Below are 24,713 nucleotides of genomic sequence, written 5' to 3' on the forward strand. Positions count from 1 at the left end.
ATCCAGAGCAACACAGAAAAAATTCTTGAGGAACTCAGTAGGTCAGGCAGCATCAATGGAGAAGAATAAACGGTTGGCATTTTGGGCTGCGAACCTTCATCAGGATTGGAAAGGGACAGGCAAGAAGCCAGAATAAGAAGGTGGGGAGAGGGGAAGTATGAGGTGATATCTGAAGCCAGGAATACAGAAGATGGGTGGGTTCTTCCCCCTTCCATTCCAATCTTGATGAAAGTCTCAATCAGAAATGTTAACTGTATATACCTCAATGGTTATTATGTAGCTGTTTTTGTTAATTATTTGTTATGTAGCTAAAAATTTAAGTTAAAAACTTTTATATAAAAATTCAAGGAACATTTAGAATGAAGAATTCTGGGCTCAGTCTGATTTTATATTAGTTAATTATATTTGATGTAAAGTCAGTTCTATCAGGTTTTAAAATGGTTCATAATTATAATTGCTTAAGAAAAGACCACCTGAAATTATTTTACTGTAACATCCTTGGAAGTCTTAAGGAATTGGATGTGGAAAGAGTGATTCATTTTATGGGAGAATCTAGAACTAGGTTTCTCATTTTAAAAAAAATAGGAATTTTCTCATTTTAACAGAAATAGAGTGAAATCTTTTCTCTCAGAGAGTTGGAGTCTTTGGACCCTTTTGTAAGGAGTGTCGTTGGAAAAATGTTTGAATACTTTGAAGACAGGTTTTTGCAGGTATATGGAATAGAGACAGGAACATAAAATCAGATTATTCTTCATCATGTTAAATGGCAGACTAGGTTTAAGGGGCTGGGTGGCCTTCTCCAGCTCCTCATTCACATGTTCATAATGTATATTTGCATGAATCACTGTGGGAACGATGCAAGCAGTTGTTTATAAATGAGCTACTTGTTAGCTGCAAACAAAAGAATTTTCATTGGAAGTTCGGGCCTAAATAGGTATTGTTTGTTTTCATGCAAATTTTACAGGAGCGAATCGAGCGTTGATTAGTGAAACATTTCTTTTCACTTCAGCCAAGAACTGCTCCTCCCCCACTGCAGTTACAAATTTAACAATGTTGTTTCAGTGGAAATAGACTGCTCTACAGTTTGATAGAGGCAGCACAGACCAAACACAATTACAGTATTTGCTGCATTTTACCACACAAGTCTTTTTAAAATTTTAATGAAAGTAAAGGCATCCGTTAGTCTTGCGAGACCACGGATCTGCGCCTAGAAAGTCTTCACTCTCCAGGGCGCAGGCCTGGGCAAGGTTGTATAGAAGACCAGTAGTTGCCCATGCTGCAAGTCTCTGTTGTCCAAGGGAAGGGCATTAGGACCCATACAGCTTGGCACCAGTGTCGTTGCAGAGCAATGTGTGATTAAGTGCCTTGCTCAAGGATACAACATGTTCCCTTGGCTGGGGCTCGAACTCACGACCTTCAGGTTGCTAGTCCAATGCCTTAACCACTTGGCCAATGTATAAGCTATCTCCTATCAGATTCTTTCTTCTCCAGCCCTTGAACTTTTCCACCCATCTAGCTTCACCTATCACCTTCCAGCTAGCCTCTTTCCTTTCCCCACATCCTTTTATTCTGGCACCTTCCCCCTTCCTTCTCAGTCCTGAAGAATGGTCTTGGCCTGAAACATTAACTGTTTACTCTTTTCCACAGATGCTGCCTGACATGCTGAGTTCCTTCAGTGTTCCGTGTGTGTATCTTAAATTTAGTAGCGTTGTATATTTCATACAGATAATTTTTGGGTGATGGTGGTTTGTAATTCTTTGATAGCTGGAAATGTGCATCCCAGAGAATAAGGATAATGGAGGTAACCTTGAAGGTTTGAGGTTGCGACATTGGAGTCACAGCTTAATGCTTGCACCTTGCTCGTTTTACTACTTCTAATTTCTTTTGTTCTTTGCATCATTACCAATTATCAGCATTTGAGCTAAGTTTTGCATTTTCCTTTTTTAAAATTGTTGTCCATTCACTCTAGAGTTATACATAGTTTCTTTTATCAAGACAAGTGTTTTTCTTATATCACACTTGTGCTTTATAGATGATGGATAGGATTTGGAGAGCCAGAAAGTTCATTACTCAATGGGGGATACCCAAATTCTCACCTGCTCTTTTTAGCTCCAACATTTATGTGACTGGTCCCCATAGATCCAGCTGAGGGATTTAATCTTGTTTGTCAAATCTGATAGATCCTGCATTGTTCTAAATTTTCTGATGCCAAAGCAATTATATTTTATTCATTCTGTTCTGATATCATAAACACAATTTATGTTACCTTTATCCATCAAGAAATATTGGAAAATAAAGGAAGAAACAATATACAGGGCAAAGATGTGCACTTCACTAGGCAGACAAGTAAATGTATTTCAAAGCTATTTTGATGGATTTGTAAATTGAGGCAAATATTGAGGAAACGGACCTCTAGTTTGATTGACAAAGTTACATAAGATCAATCGTTTATTGTGATAAAAACCTGAAATGCTCAAAACAAAACTTCCAAACTATAAAATGGTAGAACCATATTTCTAATTGTTGTTTTGCCGTGTAAATACTAACAGCAAAATTCTACTTTGATACATTTTTTCATAGAGAATTGAGTACAGCTGCTGCATTTATTGTGAAACTACACAGATGAAATGTGATGTTTAACTTTAGACTTTACAAATCTCAAATCACAGTCTCTTTCTATTCTTCAACTATTTTAATGTGCAATATTTTAAGAATTCTTCTGTGGAATTTTGATGGTGATGGTCTTAACTTCGGTGTATTCCTGAAGACCATATTCTCCCCTAGAAAGACAGAATTCTATTTGGTAATTTTGATTTGGTACTTAACGCAAAAGTAGATGAAAATAAGTTGATATTTGTAGATATTTGTATATTTTTGCCCAGTTTTTCCGAGATATGTAAAAATATGTTTGCATTCACATCTATACCCACTGGTGGGAGGACTGCTATGACTAAACTCTCAAAACTAGTAACTCACAGACCACATGGAATTAGCGGAGTTGACAGTGGAATGGATTTTTGAGCACAAAATCCATTCAGCTAGTTGCTTTTAATAAACAACTGATGGGATTTAAAGAGACATTTTTTTGATACAAGATAACAAATCATCTACAAAGTAAGTGTTGTCCAATGTCTCCTTCACATAAGGAGTATCGATTAGAGGATAGGTGAGTGCCCTCTTGAATTAGGTGACACTCTTGAAATATAGAGGGAAATGGAAGAGACAATGGTTAGTCTCCAAAGCCCTTTGAACCCCAGAATAACAAGGCAGTAGCATTCCAAATGCAGAGCAACACCTGGGCACTGGGTTTTTTGTCTATGGTTGGAAATGATTCTCATCTATTCCTTTAGAGCGAGGGCAGGAAAAGAACATTGGGCTTTTTGTTCTGTCTTCCTACTTGTTACAAGAATTGGAGAATACAATTATAGAAGAACTTTGCTCATGACCACTTCTTTAGCCTTAAGTGACCACATTATCTCCCTTACAGTGTGTTGGCCCTGGAAAGAGGTTATGTTGATGCAAGGATTCCTTTCAACCTTTTTGCTGTTCAGACTCCAAGCCTAGCTCAGTCATTCATCTTCATCTTTCTGTGATGTAGGTAGAAGGGCACCTGTCTACCCATGGACTCATTCAGCAGTGCTTTTGCCTCTAAATCCAAAGGTGTCCAGTTTAGCTTCTTATTCCAGTCACCAGCATTAAAAGAAACTAGGCATATGCTTCAGTACAACTATGCATGATGGATTTGCTGCCTTTTTGATGAGAGATCAAACTGGCACACACATTAGATGCCTCAGATAAAGTACATGGCTCCATTTCAGAGCAGAGCAATAAACTGTGATCCTGATTAATATGCACTCCTCAATCCAAATGACTAATAACAGATTACTTGAATATTATCACATTTGTTGAAGCCTGCTGTTTTTAAAGGAGTTGACACATTTCCCATGTTACCACAATGGCAGCAGGCTGACATTCTTAAAGGAATGTGGAAGTCATGCTTCAAACACAAGTCTTTCTTATCAATATTCATAAACCTGAATCCTTTTTTTGGCTGGATCCTTTATTTAATATTTTTTGTTTATTGTTCATTATTTTAACTTACAGAAAAATTAAGTTTGTTTATGTACTCCCACTTCCTCTGGACTCCAGCAATAGACTGTGGCCAGAATGTGGCAAGACGATCCCAGGTTGGTCACGACTTCTATGTTTCCCCAGGTGGGCCTTTGAATCCTTTTCAACATCGAAGTCCTGTTCTTGCCACATTCTGATCACAGTCTATTGCTGGAATCCAGGGGAAGTGGGAGAACATAAACAATCTGAATTTTCCTGGAAGTTAAGGTGGATCACCTGAGCATTAAACCTGTTCTGGGTTGGACCTGGCATAGATGCAACAGTACATTTCTTTCAATAGAAAGGAATGACTTCAAGAGAGAGAGTTAAGTTTCAGGTTATTTATATTATATAAATTAATCTATTTAATTGTTAACTCAGATGTAATTTATTGCTAACATAGAAATCACATGAATTAATTGTTTTTATTTTTTAATTTCAATTAAAATTTATTCATTTTAGCTGTTCTATTTTACATAAAACATGCATCATGAAACCAACCTATCAAGCACCCATTTTTATACTAATGTACAATAAACTAAAAAATATTTTCACTATGTTCTCATCAACTTCCCACAATCCACCCACAAAAGCTAGATTCAACCATCCACCTAAACATTAGGGACAATTAACTTACCAACCCACTCATCTTTAGAATGACTCACCCAGAGGGAGAATATTCAAACTCTTCAGATAGTGCCTGAGGTTTGGACCTTAGCTACTGGGTAAGGCAGCTTCTGGCTTCACCACTGTACTGCTTCATTTGTGCACGTCACAAATAATGCCAGGTGTTTAATGTAATTTCATCATTTTGATTGTTGGTTTAGTCTGGGCCATATCTCACAGGCAGGTAAAACATTTCTGAGGGTTGGTGGGTTGCTTGCTCAGAAGCAATTTCAGAGAACAAGTTGCCAATTTTATTCATCTTTCCCCTGACAGGTAAGTGCAGGGACTGGACATGTTCCAGAATATTAGTGCAGCCCTCCCCTTTCTCTCACCCGTCACTCTGCTCACTTGGAATAGTTTTGAGACATATTCATCCTTGATTCTACTCACGTCCCCTGATTCCGCATATAGATACTTTTTTTTGTCCCTGGAGGAACCTGCCATTTCCCTAGCTATCCTGTTGCTTCTAATATACATTAAAAAATACGGATTCTCCTTAATCCTGCTTGCCAAAGCTATTTAATGTCTGCTTTTTGCACTCCTAATTTCTAGGGGTGGCAGGGTGGAGTTGCATATCTACCAAAGGAGGTGTAAGGTGGTCCATCCCTCTGCTAGCCTTCGGGTGACCCTTGGACAAGGCGTAGCATCTGCTTACCGCCCCCCCCCCCCCACCCCTGATCAGGGTTAGGTGAAACTATGGGTGTAGGTGGTGGGTGGTCATATGAGCAGCTGGTACAGATCACAAGTCCTGGTTATATGACCACTAACGCTAGCCAGACTATCTCTGAAAAGTATTGATAATGGCTGGCATCACCAGTCTTGTAAAGACACTGCCCAGAGGAAGGCAATGGCAAAGCACTTCTGTTGAAAACTTAGCCAAGAACAATCATGATCACGGGACCATAATCATCTATATTATATGATACAGCACATGATGATGATGAATTTCTATAAGTTCTCTCCTTCGTCCCCTAAAAACTCAAACCTCAATTGATACCTAATGCCTACACGTAATATTCTGTATGCTTCCTTCGTGTAGCTGATGAAACCTTCAATTTCCATGTTAACTCAGGCACCATAATGTTACCATCTTTGCTTTTTATGCCTAAAGGGACATGCTGCCCCTAAGTTCATTCTATTTCATCTTTAATTTAATCCAACTTATCAAATGTTGTTTTTCCTTCTAACATCTGTTCCCAAACTATATTTGTCAAGTGCCATTTTTTCTTGTTGAATTCTGCTCTCACTGAATTTATGATCTTAACTCTAAGACCAACCATACCTTCTCCCATGACTACCTTAAAACTTATTGAACTCTGTTCACTGTTTTTACGTTTCTCCAGAGACACTTACACCACCTGCATATCCTCATTCCTTATTTTTAAGTTAAACATGGCTGCTTCTCAGAAGAACTCTCTACACACAGCTCTCTTGAATGATTTTACAAATTCCAACCTATTAATCCCCTTACCAATACTAGGAATTCAAAATACCTCACTATTGCAATCCCTTTATTTTTGCAGCCTATGGCTATTTGTCTACATATCTTTTCAATTTACTGCTGACCATTGGGAGACCTATGGTACAGCTCTGTCAAAGTGATTGCTTCTCTTTTTTTTCTAAATTTTACTGATAGGTACCCCATAGGCTCGAACTATCAGAAGAAACTGGGTAAGCTTGATCTGTTTTCGCTGAGGGAAGGAGGCTGAGAAGTAGGTATATAAACTATAAGTATAGAAAGGGTAAACGGCCAGCGTTTATTCCCTGTGGTAGGGGTATCTAAAAGTACACAGCATAGGTTTAAGGTGAGAGGCACGACGTTTAATGGAGATCTTTGTATTTCCATACAAAGAGTAGTTGAATAAACTCTTCTCGGGCTCCAGCTGGGTACAGGTATCGATTTTAGTCCTGACAAAGGGTCTCGGCCTGAAACGTCGACTGTACCTCTTCCTAGAGACGCTGCCTGGCCTGCTGCGTTCACCAGCAACATTGATGTGTGTATTGATTTTAACTGACGTTTTGATGACAAACTCTGCCATCCTCATCAGGGTTGATGCTTGGGCATGTCTAGTCCGGTGGTATTTATACCCCTGTTGTCCATCCCTCCTGATTGGTTAGTCCTCGCCCAATCAGGTTTCTGCTGTCCCATCTTGTTATAATTGAATTCCAGTTCTAACTTAGAGCAAGACCTTCATCTTTGTTAAAATTCTTTTTCTCTAGTTTTATTTCAATGGCTTCCTTCACCAGGCAGTCCAAAGGCCATTGGCAAGGCACAATAGGTGTGTGCCCTCGGAGTCAACCCTATTGCCATTGCGAATGCAATGTTCTGCTACCACTGATTTCTCTGGGTAACCCAAACAAATACATTTCCTGTGCTCCCTGATGCGGGTTTTCACCACGCGATGCATCCGGCCGCTATATGCTGCTCCACATTCACAGGGAATCCTGTAAACATCAGCCTTCCTTATCTTTGACCCTCATAAACTGTGATTTAATCTTTCTTACAGGCTTGTGTTTGGTATTAATCCAGCATTTCTTCAGGATCTTGGTGATCCTTCCATAAACCATGGAAATATAGAGAAGACAGGCGGTAACGAGGGGTTCCTCCTCGTGGTTAAGTTTTCTGGATTTTCTGTCAGCCCTTTTAAGGGCCTGATTGATTTCGTTCACCTCGTAGCCATTCCGTTGGAACATCATGCGTAATAGGCCAGATGAGGAATTTATTCGTCATATATGCCAGGAAAGCACTAGATCATTTTTCAAAGGGTAGTTGGTTTGTGGAATGAACTGCCAGAGGAGGTGGTGGAGGCAGGAAGAGTAACAATATTTAATAAGCATCTTGATAGTACATGAATGAGAAAGACTTAGAGGGAAATGGAATTAATGCAGACAATTGGGATTAGTACAGACTGATATGATGGACAGCATAGATGTGATGGGCTGAAGGCCCTGTTTCTATGCTGTTAAACTTTATGACCCCATTTCATAGGGGTTCCCAATGGTTATAGTACATGGCGTAAGAAAGGTTTGGCACCCGTGCTATATAGCCTCATTGGCTGCTCCCTCCAAGGTCCCCCTCCCTGAGTGCTGCCGTGTTGCGCTCCCTGATCAGCAGTACAATGACTCCTCCCATTTTGTGCCCCCTCCGTCATGCTAGAAACTTTTATAAACATTGAGATACCAGTCCTGCTCTTCCCTCAATCATGCGTCTGTGATTGTAACAATATCATAACCCCACATGCCGATCCAAGCTCTCAGCCTGTTTTCTCTTTCTTGCAATGCTCCCGGCAATAAAGTAAAAGGAGTCTAGCGCTCTTGTGTTTTCCCACCTGTCTCTGTCAGCTCTGCCCATTGCGTGTGCCTGTTCTATTTTCTACATATGATTCTGTCTCACCTCCTGCTGCATGACCATTCTGGGTCACATGCCATTGCCTCATTATTTTAAATCTCCTGAGTAGCACTGGCAAACCTCCTGGGAAGGATGTTGGTCTTGGTGCAGTTTAGGTGTAACTTGTCTTCCTTGTTCAGGAACCCAAAAAGGGATCCGCATGATCCCAATACCTGAAGCTTTCCCTCCTGCACCAACTCCTTAGCCTCAAATTCAGCCGCCCACCTTCCTATTCCTCTACTCACCAGCATATGACGTAGGGATTAATTCTGAGATTACCAGGCCAGAGGTCCTGCATTTTAACTTGCTACTTAACTCCAATAATTCTCTTTGCAGGATCTTTGGAATATTCAGTTCAGTTTTGGTCACTGCACTCAAGGGAATGAGTTCTGGAGAGAGGTTGAGTACGCTGGGACGTATTTCATCAGATTGTAGGAGAACGAGGGGTGATCTTATAGCAGTGTATACAATTATGAGGGACATAGGCAGAGTGAATGTGTGTGGTCTTTTCCACCGGGGCTTGGGAATCAAGAACTTGAAGTCAAAGGTTTAAGGTAGAGATTAAATAAGAACCTGAAGGGCAACATTTTCACCAAGAGAGTGGTCAGTATATGGAATGAGCTGCCAGAGGAAGAGATTGAGCAGGAACATTACCTACTGCCTGTTACGCCGCTGCATTTTACGGCGGCAATGAAGGTACTCCATCTTTGGTGGTGTTCAGGTCTTTCTTCGTCGTGTCAGCGGCTCGGTTTTCACTACTGTCAGTCGTGCTAGTTCCAGCTGGAGACTCAAGAATACCGTTGCATCCAGATGTAGAAGGATTCTTCATTACTGTTTCTGAAACAGTTTTATTTTACCAGTCAAGATTGTCAGCCCTGAGATGAACCCCCGAACCTGGAGGATGGGTGGGCCACCCTTAGTCTGCCCTCTACTGTTTGACTTGTTTGGCATAGGTGACCCTACCAGGAGCCCTGGCTCCAGCCAGCATAGCTGTCCAGGTCATTGAGGCACGCAAACCCCCAAACCCTACGACAAGGTTGTGGTCCTCTTGGAGGCGCAGGTGCATTAAGAACATTTAAAAGGTATTTGGACAGTACATGGATAGGAAAGGTTTTGAGGGATATGAACCAAACTCAGGCAAGTGAGACCAGCTCAGATGGGAATCTTGGTTGGCATGGACAAATAGGGCTGAAGGGCCTGTTTCTGTGTCGTTTCACTCTACGATCTCAACTCTCTTATTTATGTCCAGTTCACATCCTTCCTACCAGCAATACACAATTAATGTATTTCTGTTATATAATATAGCTGACGCCAGACTATACCTTCTTGTCTTATTGATTCCTGTGAACATTATATGAGACAACACCATGCTCTCAAGTTAGTTGCCAGTGCTCACTGTTCTAGCGTGTACTCGATGGACTTGGATGACTGTGGAATCTTGCAATGGGCCTTGGAATTGTAAAAAATCGTTTGTTCAAGATTACTGTTGTCTGAAAACATAGTGCGGTTTGTATATATTGTAGATTTTTATATATTACTGTACATTGCCACGTGAAATCTAAATTGAATTAAAAGCATTAACCCTTAGATTTCATTAAGAGTACTGTTTAATACTTACATTTCTCTACCGTTTCCAGACATTTTAAATCCTCCAAAAGGACTCTGAACATGCAATGCATTGTAACAATTAACCCTGTGGAAAGATTAACATGCTCAGTTGTAGGATTCAGTTGAATAGAACATACATTTCACATATAGCTCAGGAAAACATTACCATACTCCGTACTATTTATAATGAAATGCTTACCACACAGTCCCAGCTTGAAGAGCTGAAGCCAAGGTTAGTGCTTTATTGATGTCTTTGGTGAAAACTGCAGCAACTAAGCCATAGTGGGTGTTGTTAGCTCTCTTAATGACTTCTTCAACTGTTTTAAACTTGATTATTTGTTGCACCGGTCCAAAGATCTGTTTTATTTTAAAGTTGTTAATAATTTGTAAATATACTGTATACGCATAATTATTTTCCAGTTCCTTACATTATAAGTAGTGATATCATGAATGCATTAATAATTAATATTTATAATTTGAAAACATCCAATTGACAGGTAGTTGACCCCAATGCTGGACAGTTTATAAAACTAGCATACTATGGTTCCTATCTGTGTTGATGCCAATCAAAATGATATTGTCTTAGGCAGCATCATGTTCCCAAGTTCAATAGTTGTCATTCTTCTCTGTTCTCGTGTACTCTATGTTTGACTAACTTGGTTGAACAAACATTGAACTTTGCAATGGCCTTGGAGTAATGAACAAATATTAGTTCAAGGTTACCATGAATAAAACATAATCTAATCTGTATGTAATGTGTAGATCTTTACAGTACAAACTATTTTTCTCAATATTCCCATCTTTTTAAAGTTTTTTTTAAAAACTTTTTTTCAACAATTGGAACAGCAGATACAATGACTCTTTAAGTGGTATTACGTGGCTGGTAGCAGGAGCTGTTTTTTTTCCATTGCTAGATAGAAGCTTGCCAGCAGCACTTCCATTCAGGGGGAACTCCACCATTAGAAATTTTGCCTTTTAATCAGCGAGACTGGGGAATCTCACTGATTGAGAGAAGACTGGAATCAAACATAAGTCAAGGTCAGCATTCTTATACACTTTGTGCTGCCAGAACTAAAGAAATGAGAAAGAAAATTACTACTTCCATTAAATTGTACACTAAAAAACTTCTCTTCAATAAGGAATTGATTGGGAATATGGGTCTGAAATATGTATCTGTTTTACAGGCTGACGTGAATAGCTGTATTACCTCTTCTTTGGCAATGCGCATTTCATCTGTAACTTCTGAGAAAACTGTAGGCTGAATGAAGAAGCCTTTATCTCCACATGGCAAACCTCCACATTCCAGCTTAGCTCCTTCTTTCTTCCCACTCTCAATTAAATCGAGAATTTTATCGTACTGCTTTTTATCAATCTGTCAAAATGTTATTAGAGAAAAAGAAACGAATAAATACATCATGCTGTTTGACATTCAATGCCTTTATCTTGGATAATTTTTGTAGAGGAATCATTCTGTACAAAATCAATGTGAGAAGTAAAAATAACTTGAGTGCTGTACTACAATGAAAAGAATAACACTTGTCTTGTTTGCACATGTTTTCAAATTCCAATTGCCAAAACCAAATTCATAGAAAACTTGATTCTTTAATTCGGGTTCAACTTTTGATCTCATTAACTTTAAGCTACCACTTAATGTACACACAGCTTTTTCTGTGTGTTAAGCTCATATTGATATAATTTTGTGTCAAGATTTGTTCCAAATTTGAGTCAGAACATTTTAAACTATACTGGGCCTGTTAAAAGCTTTTGAATGATTGCCTTCTTACTTAAGTTAAAAAATATTTTCAGACACTTGGAGAAAACCCATGTGTCACAGGAAGAATATACAAACCCCACAAACATATAGAACCTAATTGAACTTGGATCCTGGAACTAGGAGGAGGGGGGAATAACAGCTCTACTCTATGTACTACTGTGCCATCCCTATCTTCTCTTATATGAGAAACTTTGCCTTCAACAGACCCTGGAACCCTTAGCCCAAGCTTCAGTTCCAACCCAGCCTCTATTTATTTGGCTCCATTTAATGACTAGAAAATTTATTCCCAGATGAATATATTCTGATTTACCGCTGGATCACTGCTCAGAAAAAGTTGCTTGTCTCTGCTTTGATTAATTATAAATCCTGCCTTATGTTGCAGACTATACAGTCAATAGGTAATGTGGATGAAATATTGCTAAATACACACAGAATATCAGCATTCTCATCCATCTGCAGTAACACCTCACCACTGTGGTTATTGTATCCATCCATCTCTGTTTTAAAAATCTTCAGTGACTCTGCTTATACTTCTTGAAACATCAATATAATGAAAGAGGAGGCGTTGGCTGTCTTGAGGCACATAAGGTGGATAAATCTCTGGGTCCTGAGCAAGTATACCCAAGGATGTTTGGGGAAGCAAGAGAAGTAATTGCTAGGTCCAGAGATTTTTGTATCATCCTTAGCTATAGATGTGGGATATGGGAAGACCAAAAGTTGGCTAATGTTGTGCCTTTACTTAAATTTCAACATTCAAAGTACACACACATGTTACCATATACTGCCCTGAGATTCATTTTCCTCTAGGCATTTGGAGAAAAAAATTACAAGGGAATTTTGCAAAAAATATATACATGAACAGGCAAAAACTGACAAGCAAGCTTTGTGCAAAAGAAGACAAACCGTGCAAATAAAAAAGAATACAAAGAATATGAATTGTAAAGAGTCCATGAAAGGGAGTCTGTAGCTTGTAGAATCAGTTCAGAGTACTGGTGAGTGAAGTTATCCGCACCAGTTCAGGAGCCTGAAGGTTGTAGGGTAATAACTGTTTCTGAACCTGCTGGTGTGGGGCCTACCGCTTATGTGGAGGGGTCTTTGATGATGGATGCTGCTTTCTTGTGGAAGTGCTCCATATACATGTACGCAATGGTGGAGTAGTGCTTTGCCTGTGATAAACTGGCTGCATCCACCACTCTCTGTACCTTTTTTCAATCCTATAGGTGCATCAGAAGGAATGCAACCAGCTAGATGCTCTTCACTGTGTATCTATAGAAGTTTGTCAAAGTTTCTGGTGATGTGCCAAATCTACACAAACTTCTAAGAAAGTAGAGGTGCTGTCATACCTTCTTTGTGATGACACTTACATGGTGGTAACGGGAAAGATCCTCTGATATGATAACACCAAGGAGCTTGAAGTTACTGAGCCTCTCCATCTCTGTTCTCCTAATAAGGACAGCTCATGAACCTCCTGTAGTTGATAATTAGCTCTTTAGTTTGCTGACTTTGAGTGAGAAGTTGTTTTTGTGACACCATTCAACCAGATTTTTAATCTCCTTTCTATATGCCAATTTTGATTTGGCCAACAACAGTGGTGACATCAGCAAACTTAAATATGGAATTGGAGCTGTATTTAGTGTTAAGTATAAAGTACAGCAAGGGGACTAAACGGACAGCCATACGGAGTACCCCGGCTAATGGTAAGTGCGGCAGAGAAGTTGTTGCCGACCTGCACTAACTTGGGTCAGTCTATTGGTGAGAAAATCTGAGATTTAAGAATGGTTAAAGGACGAGCCAGGGAACAATAAAGCGAGTGACAGTAAGAGCAGATACTGAGTACTAAGATACTGGAGGACATGCTTAAAGATTTTTAGAGTGTGCCACATGTGAGGCTGGTCAAAAAGGTTCAGTCACTTGTTATTAAGGATGAAGTAGTAAATTGGATTTGCCATTGGTTTCATAGGAGATGCCAGAGAGCGGTAGTAGGTGGAGGCCTGTAACTAGTGCTGTGCAGCAAGTCTCAGGGAAAAGATTAATTTAACAGATTTTTATATCTTATTGCTTTGGAATGGTAATATATTGTAATTATTGAATTTCTCTCACCAAACTCTAGCAGTGTATCCAAACTCAAATGCTGATAATAAATTCTCCCACAGTTATAACCTCATTCCATTCTCATGTTGTTATAGATTAGTGTTAATGATACACAAAGATAAAGCTTCTTAGTTAAATGGAAAAGGTACAAAAATTTATTTTCTATGTCGAACAGATATTTAGGACCCAACAAGTATATATTGGGATGATAAATTAATATATCTTTATTTCAAACAAACACTGATCATGAAACTCTGATATTACACCTATATTTAAATAGCAAATTCTGGATAAGTTTGCAGATGTATCTTTTACATTATGGAGAGTGCTGAGCGGAACATACTTTCTGCAGTTAAGTAAGTCTTTCATCATATTTATTTAGCTCTTTTTAACTCTTGCTTCGTTGCCCAGCAATTAGCCTGCAAGCCACATCTAGTCATTAGAGATTTCTTTCTAGCCCTCTCCGGTATTAATAGATGACTATATTGGTCAAATTGTTAGGGCATATATTCCTCCATGAGGTGTGTAAACTTTCAGATCTTTTAAACATTAGTCAGGTAGACCACCAAGAAGTTGCTCAGTTGACAGGTTATGGCTTTTTCCGTGCTTTGTGACATATATGATTTGCTTGACTCTTGTGGGTCTTACAACAGGAAGACGCCACCTGGTGCTGAAATAACTGTCAACAATAGACTATAAATAGATAATAGAAAAGTCCTGAAGAAGGATCTCGTCCTTCTTTCCCATCATTCCCACAATCCTGATTGAGAGTTGCAGAATGTGGGTCTCCGTACCTCCCCTGCAATTGGATCCTAACCAAAAGACCACAATCTGCGTGGATTGGTGATAACATATCCTCAATGATGATCAAAACCGGTGCACCTCAGGGGTGTGTGCCTAGCCCATTGCTCTGCTCTCTCTATACCCATGACTGTGTGGCTAGGCATAGCTCAAATACCATCTATAAATTTGCTGATGATACAACCATTGTTGGTAGAATCTCAGATGGAGACGAGAGGGCGTACAGGAGTGAGATAGAAACATAGAAACATAGAAAGTAGGTGCAGGAGTAGGCCATTCGGCCCTTCGAGCCTGCACCGCCATTTATTATGATCATGGCTGATCATCCAACTCAGAACCCCGCCCCAGCCTTCCCTCCATACCCCCTGACCCCCGTAGCCACAAGGGCCATATCTAACTCCCTCTTAAATATAGCCAATGAACTGGCCTCAACCGTTTCCTGTGGCAGAGAATTCCACAGATTCACCACTCTCTGTGTGAAGAAGTTTTTCCTAATCTCGGTCCTAAAAGGCTTCCCCTCTATCCTCAAACTGTGGCCCCTCGTTCTGGACTTCCCCAACATCGGGAACAATCTTCCTGCATCTAGCCTGTCCAATCCCTTTAGGATCTTATACGTTTCAATCAGATCCCCCCTCAATCTTCTAAATTCCAACGAGTATTTCTTCATATGAAAGTCCTGCCATCCCAGGAATCAATCTGGTGAACCTTCTTTGTACTCTCTCTATGGCAAGGATGTCTTTCCTCAGATTAGGGGACCAAAACTGCACACAATACTCCAGGTGTGGTCTCACCAAGGCCTTGTACAACTGCAGTAGTACCTCCCTGCTCCTGTACTCGAATCCTCTCGCTATAAATGCCAGCATACCATTCGCCTTTTTCACCGCCTGCTGTACCTGCATGCCCACTTTCAATGACTGGTGTATAATGACACCCAGGTCTCGTTGCACCTCCCCTTTTCCTAATCGGCCACCATTCAGATAATAATCTGTTTTCCTATTTTTGCCACCAAAGTGGACAACTTCACATTTATCCACATTAAATTGCATCTGCCATGAATTTGCCCACTCACCCAACCTATCCAAGTCACCCTGCATCCTCTTAGCATCCTCCTCACAGCTAACACTGCCACCCAGCTTCGTGTCATCCGCAAACTTGGAGATGCTGCATTTAATTCCCTCATCCAAGTCATTAATATATATTGTAAACAACTGGGGTCCCAGCACTGAGCCTTGCGGTACCCCACTAGTCACCGCCTGCCATTCTGAAAAGGTCCCGTTTATTCCCACTCTTTGCTTCCTGTCTGCTAACCAATTCTCCACCCACACCAATACCTTACCCCCAATACCGTGTGCTTTAAGTTTGCACACTAATCTCCTGTGCGGGACCTTGTCAAAAGCCTTTTGAAAATCCAAATGTACCACATCCACTGGTTCTCCCCTATCCACTCTACTAGTTACATCCTCAAAAAATTCTATGAGATTCGTCAGACATGATTTTCCTTTCACAAATCCATGCTGACTTTGTCCGATCATTTCACCGCTTTCCAAATGTGCTGTTATCACATCCTTGATAACTGACTCCAGCAGTTTCCCCACCGCCGACGTTAGGCTAACCGGTCTATAATTCCCCGGTTTCTCTCTCCCTCCTTTTTTAAAAAGTGGAGTTACATTAGCCACCCTCCAATCCTCAGGAACTAGTCCAGAATCTAACGAGTTTTGAAAAATTATCACTAATGCATCCACTATTTCTTGGGCTACTTCCTTAAGCACTCTAGGATGCAGACCATCAGACCCTGGGGATTTATCTGCTTCAATCCCTTCAATTTACCTAACACCACTTCCCTACTAACATGTATTTCGCTCAGTTCCTCCATCTCACTGGACCCTCTGTCCCCTACTATTTCTGGAAGATTATTTATGTCCTCCTTAGTGAAGACAGAACCAAAGTAATTATTCAATTGGTCTGCCATGTCCTTGCTCCCCATAATCAATTCACCAACTAGATATACCAACTAGTGGAGAGGTGTCACAGCAACAACCTTGCACTCAGTGTCACTAAGATGAAAGAGCTGACTGTGGACTTCAGGAAGGGTAAGACGAAGGAACACATACCAATCCTCATAGAGGGATCAGAAGTGGAGAGAGTGAGCAGCTTCAAGTTCCTGGGTGTCAAGATCTCTGTGCATTTAACCTGGTCCCAACATATCGAAGCAGTTATAAAGAAGGCAAGACAGCAACTATACTTCATTAGGAGTTTGAAGAGATTTGGTATGTCAACAAATACACTCAAAAACTTCTAGAGATATACTGAGGAGAGCATTCTTACAGGCTGCATCACTGTCTGGTATGGGGGGTGGGGGGCTACGGCACAGGACTGAAAGAAGCTGCATAAGGTCGTAAGTTTAATCAGCTCCATCTTGGGCACTAGCCTACAAAGTACCCAGGACATCTTCAAGGAGCGGTGTCTCAGAAAGGCAGCTTCCACCATTAAGGACCTCCGGCATCCAAGGCATGTCCTTTTCGCAATGTTACCATCAGGTAGGAGGTACAGAAGCCTGAAGTCACTCACTGAGTAATTCAGAAGCAGCTTCTTCTCCTCTTCCATCCAATTCCTAAATGGACATTGAACACTACCTCACTTTTTAAATATATATTATTTATGTTTTTGCATGATTTTTAATCTATTCAATATACATATACCGTAATTGACTTATTTATTTATTATTAATACTGTTTTTTTCCCCTTCTATATTATGTATTGAATTGAACTGCTGCTGCTTAGATAACAATTTTCACAACACATGCCAGTGATAATAAACTTGATTCTGATTCTGAAACGTTGACTGTGTATTCACTTCCAAAAATGCTGCCTGATCAGATGAGTTCCTTCAGCATTTTGTGTCTGTTGCTTTGGATTTCCAGCATTTGCAGAATTTCTCATGTTTATAATAGAAAAGTCTTTGATTATGCAATGACCATTGGAGAGCTGTTTTAGTACCACTGTGTTGCTAATTCTTTGTTGGTTCCAGTCAACAAAGGGCAAGGAATAAAGTCTTCAGATGGGGTGATGTGGAGTACATGGTTAACTAGAAATGCACCAATTCCTCCTTCAAAGAAACTCACATTTAGTTTGTAGGTTCTTTGACTCTCTCACCTTGAGAATTCATGTCTGATCATGAGCCATTAAAACTTGGTAAGGATGTTTACAGAATAGTCATTATTCTTTATTGGTTTGGCAAACAAGATCTCACAAAATCTCAGATTGTTTGTTGTGTTTTTTGGGGAATGGAGATGGAAGGTGCAGGGTGTGTGCTCATGAGGGAGAATGAGCGTGAGTTAAATCAGCTAACCTGAACCATGCCCGGATCTTACACTGCCAAGTAATATTTTGGCAAATTGTTACCAATCACAATGGAACCAACCACTGGCTTTCATTATACAGTATTTGACCTCTGGCAGAGAGATAGAAATTGCCAGATAATTATAGCTTGCATTATAGTCTGTATTTTCACAATGTAAATTAGTAATTTATTATTGATTTAATACATAAAATTAGAATTAATTTTTAAAGCTGTCAATATTTTAAAGAACATAACAGACAATTAGGATCAAAAAAGCCTGCATTGTTCCTTAATTTCCAGGATTGACAAGGGCCTTGAAATAATTTCACTCAAATGATGTCATCAAATTGCTTGGCTCCAGTCCAAACAGAAACAAGGTCAGCTCCATCAGATTCACTCCAATGTCAGACACATGGCTTTGTTTGGTTAAAAAAAAGCGTGATTCATGAGAATGGCCCTCAGAATTTACATAGGTTTTCAGTCCATCTACCCATAAAAAGCATGTACCACTGGTCCACAACATACTCCAGGTATTACTTTTTCTGTGATACCTGTGGTCCATGGGTGACGGCTTCATTTAGGGGATCTCCAATAACATACTTCTGTGCGAGGGCGATGCTCTTGCAAACAAATTCTTTGTAGATTGATTCCTCCACAAATATTCTGGATCCTGCCAAACAGCACTGTCCCTGATTGAAGAACAGACCATGATGAGCTTGCTCCACGGCATAGTCCACTGCAAAATATAAGTCAGGTTGGCATAGTCATTCACTCCCGAAAACATGCAATATCATTCTGGGATCTTGAAAAATTTAGTTTATTTATCCGTCTGCAAATCCGGAATTAAAATGAAATCTAGCCCTATGGGATTTTTTTTAGAATCCTTAAACAGTACTGTTATGTCATCATACAGAATATGCATTGATGTCCTTTGACACCAAGTCATAAATTTGATGATAAATTAGTTATTCTCAATCAAGTTGACTTTCAAATTATTCAAGTTGACTAGATCTATTCATGGAATAGCAACATCCACAGTAGTTTATTCAGACAGTCAAATGAAGAAGCAGTGAATGGAGAGGTATGCACCTTATGCAAGTAAATTGGGATTAGTTTAGATTGCCATCATGGTGGGCAAAGACAAAATGGTCCAAAGGACCTGTTCCTTATCTATTTTCTATATTTACATGAACATTGAAGACATTGTTACAATTCTATGTATGAAGTTATTAGTTAATAGATTATGGAATTCATTATAGAAATAAATCACCTATTGCTATACTTCACTTCAAAAAAATTCAGTTTCTATGGCATAACTTTTCACAATCACATTCAACAGTTCTTGTTGATCTTTCACCCACAATAGATGGAAATTCTGGAAGAATGTGTACTATCCCTCGCTTCATTGAGAAGGTTCAGATAATCTATCATTTCACAATATTTTCTTAGTAGCATTATTACTGTTGACAGGGCAGAGCCCTTTGAATAGGGTATTGTTCATTGTCAGGTTGTTAAACAGAGGGTGACAAGTTTCACAGTGTACTTGGAGATCAAAGGCTAGTTCATCAGTTGAAGTTTATGTCAACTGAGAGTGATGAAAATGTGGTTAGTTCATCAATCATGTATCAGGGTTAAATAGTTAACTCAGCTAAATGCATTGAGCTCTGGTACCTTGAGTGCTTTTGATCTTGATAAATTACCCTGGTAAAGTAGTTTTAAAGTCAGATTTGGATCAATAAGATCTTGCTCTTAATATTACATCATAGATTAAATATTGGCATCATCTGTACATAAATATACTTCACAAGGGTAACAGCAAAATGGAGGGAGAATGAAAGACTTGGCAACTATCTGTAACTGCCGTTTTCAGGTTAATGAATCACTGATTGAATCTTAAGCACTATTAATGTATTAAAAGCAGACTTCTAAAGTAACATGTTCTGCAGAGCAGTAATTTTGAGAATCTCAAATTCATCAGTCGCTGTGCTCCAGCATATAAATGGTGAAAAACCAAAATAAATTATTGTATAACAAAAGCCCTACAATCAGACTACAGCTCTGTCTACCTTTATAGCAACTGTTATCTATAAATTTCCAAGATGTTTTGGCATATTTCACAGGAATAGCATGTATTATTGAAATTTGATTACAAACACTGTAGGTTTTATCTTTGTCATTGACGTTAATCTCCAAATGTGCCTAATTGTTGCCTACTATACATGCAACTGATAATTGTTTAAAGGGATAATTATTCAAAAATTGGCTAATATGCACGCTTTGAAAGGGAGAACACAACAACAGCTGTGAAGATCCCTGCTGCACCTGATGACCCTGTGATCTCTGTCTCAGGGGCCGATCTTAGACCGTCTTTAAAGAGAGTGAACCTTCGCAAAGGCGGAAGGTCCAGATGGAGTACCCTGTAAGGCTCTGAAAACCTGTGCCAAAAAAACTAGCAGGAGTATTCAAGAACATTTTCAACCTCTCACTGCTATGGGTGGAAGTTACCAATTGTTTCAATAAGGCAACAATTATACCAGTGCCTAAGAAGAATAATGTGAGCTGTCTTAATGATTATCACTCGGTAGCACTCACATCTACAGTGATGAAATGCTTTGAGAGGTTGGGCATGACTAGACTGAACTCTTGCCTTAGCAAGGACTGGACCCATTGCAATTTGCCTATCGCCACAACAGGTCAACGGCAGATGCAATCTCAGTGGCTCTCCACGTGGCTTTAGACCAGGGGTCCCCAACCTTTTTTGCACTGCGGACCAGTTTAATATTGACAATATTCTTGCGGACCGGCCGACCCGGGGGGGGGGGGGGCGGGGGGGGAGGGGCGGTGGGAAGGGTTGCCAACGGACGAGAGTAGCAGTCAAATACGTTGTGCTTACCCCGAGAAAGACTACAATGACCATGAAGCCTTGCGCGGGCACCTGTGTGCGCATGCGTGTACGTGCCGATTTTTTCCTAAAAATTGTTTTTGGCGATTCTGTTCAGGGGGTGGGGGGGGGTGGTGTTCATCACGACTGGAATATAGATGATAAGTGGCTAATACACTCAATTTTGTTTCTAAAAGGGTTTACCCAACAAATTTAATATTAAACACACAGCGCATATTTTCCTCGCATGAATATAGTGATAAGTCAATTATTAGGGGAGGACAGGGGCTTGAAGTAAGTGTTGAACAAACTTCCAGCAGAAGTGGTACAGGCAGGTTTGATATTATCATTTAAAGAAAAATTGGATAGGCATATGGACAGGAAAGGGATGGAGGGTTATGGGCTGAGTGCAGGTTGGTGGGACTAAGTGAGAGTAGCATTCGGCACGGACTAGAAGGGCAGAGATCGCCTGTTTCCGTGCTGTAATTGTTATATGGTTATATAAGTCAATAGCATCATAACATTTTAAGTAACGTTTGGATATTAAACACACAGCGCATATTTTCCTCGTATGAACATATAAAATCATTGCAACACACCAATATCACTGAATCAGAGGGAGCCCTGGGCTTGTTTTCCTGCAACAAGATGGTCCTATCGAGGGGTGATGGGAGACAATGATACTCGAAGGAGGTTCCTTATGTCCAGTCTATTCCGCAATTTAGTTTTCGTTGCATTCATTGCAGAGATATGTTGGAAATGGAAGCAATGTTTTCAGTGCTTTTGTGGCTATCTCAGGATACTTAGCCTTGACTTTGATCCAGAATGCCGGCAGAGATGTTATGTCAAACATGCTTTTGAGCCCGCCGTCATTTGCAAGCTCGAGGAGTCGATCTCCTTCCTGCGCTGACATGGATGGCGCATGGGTAATGACTGCACGTGCGTTCAAGCTCAACAGTGGGCGTGACAGGGAATGAGGAAAGGTTTCCTTGCGGCCTGGTGGTTGGGGATTGCTGCTTTAGACCACCTGGACAACCTAAATACCTACGTCAGGATGTTGTTCATCGACGATAGCTCAGCATTTAGTACCATCATTCCCACAATCCTGATTGAGAAGTTGCAGAATATGGGCCCCTGTACCTCCCTCAGTAATTGGATCCTCATCTTTCTAACCAGAATACCACAATCTGTGCAGATTGATGATAACATACCTCTTCACTGACGATCAACACTGGTGCACCTCAGGGATGTGTGCTTAGCCCACTGCTCTACTCTCTGTATACACATGACTGTGTGGCTAGGCATAGCTCAAATACCATCTTTAAATTTGCTGACGATACAACCATTGTTGGCAGAATCTCAGATGGTGACGAGAGGGTGTACAGGAGTGAGATATGCCAACTAGTGGAGTGGTGTCACAGCAACAACCTGGCACTCAACGTCAGTAAGACAAAAGAGCTGATTGCGGACTTGTGGAAGGGTAAGACAAAGGAACATGTACCAATCCTCACAGAGGGATCAGAAGTGGAGAGAGTGAGCAGTTTCAAGTTCCTGGGTATCAAGATCTTTGAGGATTTAACCTGCTCCCAACATATCGATGCAGTTATAGAGAAGACAAGACAGCGGTTATACTTTATTAAGAGTCTGAAAAGATTTGGCATGTCAACAAATACGCTCAAAAACTTCTATAGTTGTACCATGGAGAGCATTCTGACAGGCTGCATCACTGTCTGGTATGGAGGGGCTACTTCACAGGACCGAAAGAAGCTGCAGAGGGTTGTAAATCTAGTCAGCTCCATCTTGGGTACTAGCCTACAAAGTACCCAGGACATCTTCAGGGAGCGGTGTCTGAGAAAGGCAGCGTCCACCATTAAGGACCTCCAGCACCCAGGGCATGCCCTTTTCTGACTGTAACCATCAGCTAGGAGGTACAGAAGCCTGAAGTCAAACACTCAGCAATTCAGGAACAGCTTCTTCCCCTCTGCCATCCGATTCCTAAATGGACATTGAACCCTTGGACACTACCTCACTTTTTTAAATACACAGTATTTCTGTTTTTTGCACGATTTTTAATCACTAATTTCATTGAACTGCTGCTGCTAAGTTAACAAATTTGCCGGTGATCATAACCCTCATTCTGAAGTTCTGAAGCTCTGAATTTTCTACAGGGGTGACCTTTCAAATCCACCACATTGCATGTAAATTCCAAAGCAAAATTATAAACTCAGTAATTTTACTTCTGAAAAAAAAACATAAGCGTACACAAGGATGAAGAACACATTCCTCCATAGAGGAACACGAAGAAATTGCCCATTTGGTCTGACATCTACATTCCAGAATGCTAGATAATGGGCAATTGTTACAAAGAAAAACCTGCCCAGCCCTTTCTTTCACCTACAGCAAAACTTGTTCAACACCATCAAGGAACAGAGAAGTCTGTATAATTGGTGCTCTTGCCATTGGTATTGGCTATCTTCATTGCATCTTCGCACTCTAGTTACAGTGTGCTCAATCTAGTTTAAGTGTTGCAACATTTGAAAATGCTTCATGAGCTGCTTTCCTGCTCTTGATATCTATCACCATGAAAGACAAGGGTACCAAAGTCATGGAAATGCTACTGATTTATGTAGTTGTCCAGATCACACACCATTCCTATTTGAACCTTTGTCTCAGATCATTCTGTATCCCTCAATAAAAATAAGCTAAGGCACCTCAAAAACAGGCATGGTCAATAGTACAATTTTGGCAATATCCCCTAATTTGTCAGCAAATAAAAATACATTAGAGTTATCTAATAACCATGAAACATTATTTTAAATAACTTAAAGTACTAACAGTCTGCATCAGCGAATATGATGTTTGGACTCTTCCCTCCAAGTTCCAGTGTTACTCTCTTTAGATTACTCTTGCCAGCAGCCTCCTGTATTAGTTTACCAGTCTAGGTGGGAATAATAATTATGCATATGAATATGACAACAGCATAAGAAAAATATTGACCATTCATTGTACTAAAATGTTTCATACACAAGTAATAGCATTGAAATTTAGTGCATGATATTTCAGAGGCAAACAGAGAAAGGCAGCAATACTGTAATTGGAAAACATTTTTTTTCCTTTTTAATATGGTCACATTTCTGCAAATTGCTTAACCACATGGAGACGACCACCTTTGAAAAATCTTCCTAATTATCTTTGTGATAATTAGGAAGACCTGCATTATCTTTGCAGAATATATTTGAACCTGTCAGATTAGAAGATCTTAGCTTTACTTTTTATTATATGCCAATTTAAACTGATCTCAGGGGGATGATGTTAGAGGTATCTGCGGACTGGTGAAGAATAGTTTAGTGGAATATTTGTTTTTGACTGATTTCCATTGGCTTCTTCTAATGACTCCTGCAAGAAGGGACAAATAGGGTCATTTTCAAATATCCGAACGTTATGTAAGATATAATGTATTTCTTCACACCCTCTGATATAATGCAGTGTGCCGAAATAGGAAGTCAGCTGCATTAAGCCTGGTAGCTATAGAAAAGATTATGCTTAAACTGCTTACCTAATGAACAATTTCCTGAGCTATCCTTTCAATTTGGACCTGTTCCTGCTCATTTAAGCTCTGTGAATTGTTTTGTGAAGAGCTCTCTAATCTGCTACCAACTGTATATCATAATGGACCTTAATGTCTACATGCTGGTGCGAGGAAGGCTGACAGTGAATAGTGATGGGCATTCAGAAGTCCTCTTCTTCTGACTTTTGTTTCTGCACAGCTCAGCTTAACGTAGACAGGTGGAAGTACAAGATTTGTTAGCACATAAAAGAAATGGCTAGAACTTGAGTGACAATATTGTACACCCATTGTACTGTGTGTAAATGAGCGCAACAGAATTAAGTGAATAAAGAATAAAATGAAAAGGTCCAAAGCCTTATCTTTGGGTGAACATGTCTTCACCTGTGTTTAATGCCAATCTGATAGTTTCCAAAATCAGAGGTCAAAAGCTCAAAGTAAATTTATTATCAAAGTACATGTATGTCACCATATACAACCCTGAGATAC

The 24,713-nt window shown here is 40.0% G+C and overlaps 1 protein-coding gene across 5 annotated transcripts in view; it reads right to left on the reverse strand.

Moving 5' to 3' along the window:
- Positions 1-2,416: 2,416 nt before the first annotated feature.
- LOC140211604 (retinal dehydrogenase 2-like) overlaps positions 2,417-24,713 on the reverse strand; it is a 79,425-nt gene continuing 57,128 nt past the window's right edge. For all 5 annotated transcript variants that reach the window (XM_072281502.1, XM_072281504.1, XM_072281506.1 and 2 more), the window contains 6 exons: positions 23,495-23,597; positions 18,330-18,514; positions 10,980-11,144; positions 9,972-10,129; positions 9,783-9,857; positions 2,417-2,780 (listed from right to left, as the gene is read on the reverse strand). In XM_072281502.1, coding sequence (XP_072137603.1) covers positions 2,708-2,780; positions 9,783-9,857; positions 9,972-10,129; positions 10,980-11,144; positions 18,330-18,514; positions 23,495-23,597 — 759 coding nt within the window. In that variant the 3' untranslated portion in view covers positions 2,417-2,707. The remainder of the gene's footprint in view (positions 2,781-9,782; positions 9,858-9,971; positions 10,130-10,979; positions 11,145-18,329; positions 18,515-23,494; positions 23,598-24,713) is intronic.

Source organism: Mobula birostris, chromosome 17 (assembly GCF_030028105.1).
Source record: "Mobula birostris isolate sMobBir1 chromosome 17, sMobBir1.hap1, whole genome shotgun sequence".
Classification (NCBI taxonomy): Eukaryota; Metazoa; Chordata; class Chondrichthyes; order Myliobatiformes; family Myliobatidae; genus Mobula; species Mobula birostris.